Source organism: Hesperophylax consimilis, chromosome 24, assembly GCF_061612785.1.
Source record: "Hesperophylax consimilis isolate HC1 chromosome 24, BYU_Hcon_1.0, whole genome shotgun sequence".
Lineage (NCBI taxonomy): Eukaryota > Metazoa > Arthropoda > Insecta > Trichoptera > Limnephilidae > Hesperophylax > Hesperophylax consimilis.
In genome coordinates this window covers 6,853,658-6,859,657 of record NC_142859.1, presented here as the reverse complement: position 1 = coordinate 6,859,657, position 6,000 = coordinate 6,853,658, and the positions used below count along the sequence as shown (strand labels likewise).

Below are 6,000 nucleotides of genomic sequence, written 5' to 3'. Positions count from 1 at the left end.
GACCATTCCTCATATTCATAGAATGACGGTACATCTCTTATCTTTCTAAGCAGATATAGTACAGCAAAATACAAACTCTATTTTTTCAAAGATTCATGAAAAAGAATATATCAATAAAATGGTGTAAATTTGTATAGCTAAATTAAGATGTCAAATTTTAAGGTTAAACGCGGCGTTAGTTATAATCTTCGTGTTTATCGATGACGTTCATTTAATTATGTCATTAAAATACGCTGTATGGAAGTTATGCATTACAATGTGTATATATTTTTTAATTTATTTGCGCCCTTACATACGCAATATGAATATATATAAATATTTTATTTTTTTTATTTTATTGAATTTTTAAAGAAAGACAAACATTCCTGGGTTACGAAAAACCTGACAATATTTGAAAATCTCCTACTACCACCACAGTAAGCTAAAAATGTTGCTTGTGTTGTGATGGAGGACTTAGCCAGCCGAGGAATTGAACACACTACGCCTGGGTAGGACCCAAACGCGATGTCAACTCGGCCACCAACCGGTCGGTAGTAAATAGTTTTGTACGCAAAAAAATTAAATTTTTATTTTCTTATTTGTATGCCTCTCTTCAAAGAACTGAGTTTTTATACGGAAAAAAATTTTTATTTATATATATGTTGCGTATGTACGGGCGCAAACAATTAATTTGTCTTAATATTGTAAAGCGTGACTTGCAAAAAGCGTATTTTTATAAAATAATTACATTAACGCCATCTATGAACTCGTAGCTTATAAAGAACTTCACGTACCATACTAAAGTAATGAGTTACAAGTGGGGCAAATGGAGAATTACAACAATAACAAAAAATAATGCTTTAAGAATCAAAAAAGATTATATTTTTAAAAACTCGTTGAAATTATCATTATCACTTATAATATGTACATACTATTATTACATGTAATTTAGTTTAACAGTCAAAATCATTGAAAAATCTATATATGTACACATTACACACATTCATACCATTTTTATAAACACTATACCTCATTATTCAAAATGTTCACGTCACCTAACCTAACCATAAAGTTTTCAATATAGATTCAAATTATAATATGTTAGCACGATGAATCGATCAACAACTTGGATTGTCCACAAATGTCACCGATAGAGAGATTAGTAAGGACTTCGCAAAACTAGTTAAGTAGAGGAGCAGAAGACAAAATATGAATTTGGGTCTTCCATGCGCATTGGAGGTGGCACTTTGGTTCCCATGCTGCATGGCCGCTGGGGTTTCACCTGAAAATCAAAAAGATGTTTTTAAATTTGATTGCAACACGAAAAAATTAATTGAGGAAAGAAAAGCTAAGGAGATTTGTTTAAACAAGACACCTGAAATAGCAAACAGAATAAAATAAAACTTTTTGAGTTGGTATATCCTCAAGGCTTTGAGACGTGTATTTACTAAAGTCACAATGTTTCGAAGAAAACCCATCAAACAGTATCAAATTCATTATTTTACTTTCTCTTTTCACTTCCTAAGAATATTTAAAAATAAGAATGTTTCAATTGTAATTCAAAACAAAAGTTTTTTCTCAAATGTTTGAGCACAAAGTTTTACAAAACGCCCATTACATAATATCTTACTTATAAAAATACGAAAATTACAATATTCTGATACAAATAATAATCTTTTGTATGGTTATTTTTTTAACAATTACTTTGTCTTAATATTAAATCTTTTAAAATATATTAATATCTTTTCTAAGATTATTATTTAAAAAAATACACGCTAACTGATATTTAACGAAAAAAAGTTAACAATAAACAAACCAAAAGTCAATATTAAATTAAAACGCAGATAAAAAATGGCTGATCAAGAAAATAGGTAGAAGCGAACGAGAATAAAAAAATAAAGTTTACTATAGTATTAATATTGAATGTTTGAAGATTAAACGTTCATAGACAGGAACAGGAGTCGAGAACTATACCAACCTCACCAAATGCCGATCGGGTAGGACCGATATTTATTTCGTTTATTAACTGCTGTAATGTCATCCAATATCAAAGAAATACGTGTATATTCGTGATTACCATCAAAATTTGATAGAATGCTTTGTCATCGAAAACGAGTCTATCTGGCGAGTTTTTTTAGGTTTGCTAAATTTAAGATTTGTATTCATCCATTACCGAAAAAACAAGTAAAATTCAAGTAAATGTATTTGAAAAATTGTAATACTGTTACTCTCTCTTGAAAAAAGTTTTGTAAACACTTGCAAAAATATTTCATACTGCTGAAAATAATTTATCACGAATGGCTTTCAGACTTGTAAATATAAGTGTATTGTTGCTCAGTGCTTCTTGAGTCTTGAATAACCAAAACGTGAATATCCGTAGAATGAACCATTATCATATTGTACCTGGTTTCATCAAGCTACAGCTATCTGGAGACAAGTCAAATTCAGCCAGGCCAATTATTTATTATTTCGTGAGCTTTGGGTCTACTGCAGATAGGTATTCGTACACGTGTAATGTTTAATCGTTGAAGACAATATTAAATAATAATTACTCTGAAAGTTTATTCCATAGACTTTCAGAGTGTTTCATTGGTGGATATAGTTAGGCAACACTATGACATCACACTATTCACGGTTCCGATTTACGATCGCATTTATACCTTGGATTCCTGGATACAAATAGCTGTAATAAAAGGGGTTGTGTTAAATAAGTGAGGTGATGTATTAAATAAGTGAGGTGCTGTGTTAAATAAGTGAGTTGTTGTGTTAAATAAGTGAGTTGCTGTGTTAAATAAGTGAGGTGCTGTGTTAAATAAGTGGAATTCACTGTATGAAGTGATAAAAATGTAGCGCGGTAAATGAATGTGTTTTACATGAGTTAGTGTTGTATTGAGTACAAGTCAGAAGATAGTAGGGAAGGGAAGGAGATGGGGAAGAAGAGGGTGAGGAAGTACCGATTAATGAAATTAACGTGTAATGACACGTGTTTAATATTGTCTTCAACGATTAAACAGTGTAATGTTTAATCGTTGAAGACAAGTAAACATTACACGTGTACGAATAACGATTAAACATTATTCGTACACGTGTAATGTTTAATCGTTGAAGACAATATTTACTTGTGAAACAAAAAAGACAGGGAGAGATTCAGTCGCATCTAGGAATTAAACCAATAACCTCTATCTTGCCGAGGCACTGCTACGTCCACTGAGCTAATTCGACTTCATCAACTTCCATCATTTTTAATTGTATCATACTTCTACTTAAGAGCTACCAATATTAACTGAATTTTCTTAACACATATTCTTTGTCTGCTATATTTATGTATGATTGCGAGATTCTAGCCAAACTAAATTGCAATCTAAGTAGTGCCTTGGATAAATATATATATTTTTTCTATTTTAATATCTATTAGTCGGGGACGCCCGACGAAGACATGGCACGATCAAGTGAATTAGATACTCGAGTCGGGCCATGTCAAGAGTCAGAATAATAGAAGAGTATGTATGGATGTGAATGAGGCAATAAGTGTGTGCCAAATCCGAGTTGTTTGGCGGTCCGTCCTCTCTGCCTAATGATGGTTAGATAGTTAGTTCTATTCATTGACAAGTCTAAGGTGAATATTTAGTAATCAAATTAATATGATAATTTTAAAGTGCATATAATAATAATTTTTTTTTGGTAAACTAATGTTTAAGACAAGATTTTTTATGCATAGCACAAAGGGTAACAATTATTTTACAAGCAATAATTATTCGCCTGAAACAATCACCCACATTGAAAAATCTCCCGATAAAAGATACATGACGCCAACGGGACTCGAACCCGTGTCCCTAGAAAAATGTAACAAGCAGTAATTGTTAATAGCAATAATAGCTCAGTGGTCAGAGCTGTCGACCGGAAATCGAAGGGTAAAATAATTCAATTCACACGGGTTCGAGTCCCGTTGGCGTCATGTATCTTTTATCAGGAGATTTTTCAATGTGCATGAGTGTTTCAGGCGAATAATTATTGCTTGTAAAATAATTGTTGCAAATAATAAACCTAAAAATAATGTTGGTAGTAACTCTAAGTCGAAGAATGATACAATTAAAAAACATTATCGAATTAGCTCAGTGGTCAGAGCAATGTCCGGGCAAGGAAGAGATCATGAGTTATATTCAAAGAGTTTGAGAGTAATTAATAATACAATTTGAGGTTTTACTCAATAAGTTAAGCCACCATAAAATTTTAGAATATCGTGTAATGGTTGAAATGGTGGGAAACTTACTATGCAAGATGTGGACGGTGACACTGTCGGGTTTGGCGTTTGCGGGTGCACAAGTGTAGTTGCCGGCTTGGCGGGGCTCCGCGTGCTGGATGACCAGCTCACTTGAAGTACGTGAGTGGGTCACCACTACTCCATCTGTAGAGTTAAAAATTCATTGAAAAATAAACTAGTTACAAATCAAAACGAAACAAAGCAAGACACAGAAAAAAAAGATAGCGGTAGCAACAATTCAATTTCATATTTGGAATGAAAAATATCATTTTGCAACTAACTTTTTGAATGATTCCAAATTTCTAATGAATTGTTTTGTAACCTAGATAGTGATTTTTCATTCATAATTTATATGAATGTCTCATTGAACGAAACCGATCTGGTTTGTACTTTCGTCAATAATATCGCAATCAAAAATAATTAACGGTCTGGGCTTTTGCAATGTTGATTAACCTATTTTCTGTTTATGGAAATGGTTAATGATTCTTTCTTCTTCCCGCACTCTGCAGCCCGAAACGACTTACGAAACAACAGCAGAACTGCACACATACAAGTAACGCAAAGTTCTTACCCACGAGGTGAAACGAGGTCGTCTCGAATTTCATAAAATTTGCTTCAGAATTTTGTGCTATTCGCTGTAAATCCAAGGTATTGCAATTATTTGCTTTGTTTGACAAACTTCTTTCCAACTTTTTCATTGGTTACCCCATCCATTCAATATTTATAGTGGTTTTGCGTATTGCAAACTATTATATCCCAAGTTAGTTTAAAAACAAAATTCAAAAATACAAAAGAATGGGGAAATCAAAACAATCAAATATTTTGTTCCAGAATTCATTGATTAATGAAAAAAAAAAATAAGTGAATTTAACAACTTTCTGAATGAAACAACCAAATAAAACAACAACCGTCATTAACAAGGAACAAAAAAGGAAAATGAAAGAAAAAAAAACATTAGCGAACGAAACAATAAAACCGTAACGGCCAAATTAATCGGCACATTAAAAGCCCCATCAAGAACAACGGCAGTATAAAAGTCTATCAGAAACAATACAGTACACAGACTGACTTAATTACGGTAAAGAGGCCAGATACCGCAATCTTGCCTGAGATAAGACCGAGGATCCTCATTATAATCCACATTTTATGTACTATAAAGGTGTACTGTTAGTGGGGAGGTTAGTAAGGTATATAAACACCTTCAAGACGTAATTGCGCAGGAGTAGACTGGAGAAAAGGTGAAAGAATTTTGTTGGTAATGTGAGATACATTTTTAGGGCTTAAGACTACGGTAGAATTTTAACTGTGGATTGGTGATATCGTATCCAATTCCAGACACGAAAAATAATAAAGTAATTCTCCATAGAATTTTCAAGGAAGTTTTATAATGTATTCTGGGTATTGTGATAGTCCCATGAAAAAACTGAGTTTCAGACTTTTCAACTTTATCCACAATAGGTTCCATTTCTTCTTCTTCTACTGGTTACCTTTCTAATCAAAAGTTGGCCATTTTCAGAGAATTATTCACTCTGCAGGTCATAGCTTGGAAAGACTCAGCGGTATCGGACTCATACTAGTCATGTTCATATTATTGTTAATAGGTTAAGAAGCCACTGTTTTAGTGCGATGCAATTATGACCTTCCAGTTTTTGTGAAAATAGACAATAACTGCAGATATGCGATTGTGCGGAACAGTTTTACCTATATTTATTTTGTAAATGTTATTACATACATTTGAAAAATGTTTTATCTCTCCAACA

General features: G+C 32.6%; 1 protein-coding gene across 1 annotated transcript in view; it reads right to left on the bottom strand.

The window, feature by feature from the left end:
- Nucleotides 1-308: 308 nt before the first annotated feature.
- LOC149411840 (zwei Ig domain protein zig-8-like) overlaps nucleotides 309-6,000 on the bottom strand; it is a 78,711-nt gene continuing 73,019 nt past the window's right edge. Inside the window, exons 6-7 of the mRNA XM_089646396.1 lie at nucleotides 4,250-4,384; nucleotides 309-1,261 (exon numbers count right to left, since the gene is read on the bottom strand). Coding sequence (XP_089502522.1) covers nucleotides 1,098-1,261; nucleotides 4,250-4,384 — 299 coding nt within the window. The 3' untranslated portion in view covers nucleotides 309-1,097. The remainder of the gene's footprint in view (nucleotides 1,262-4,249; nucleotides 4,385-6,000) is intronic.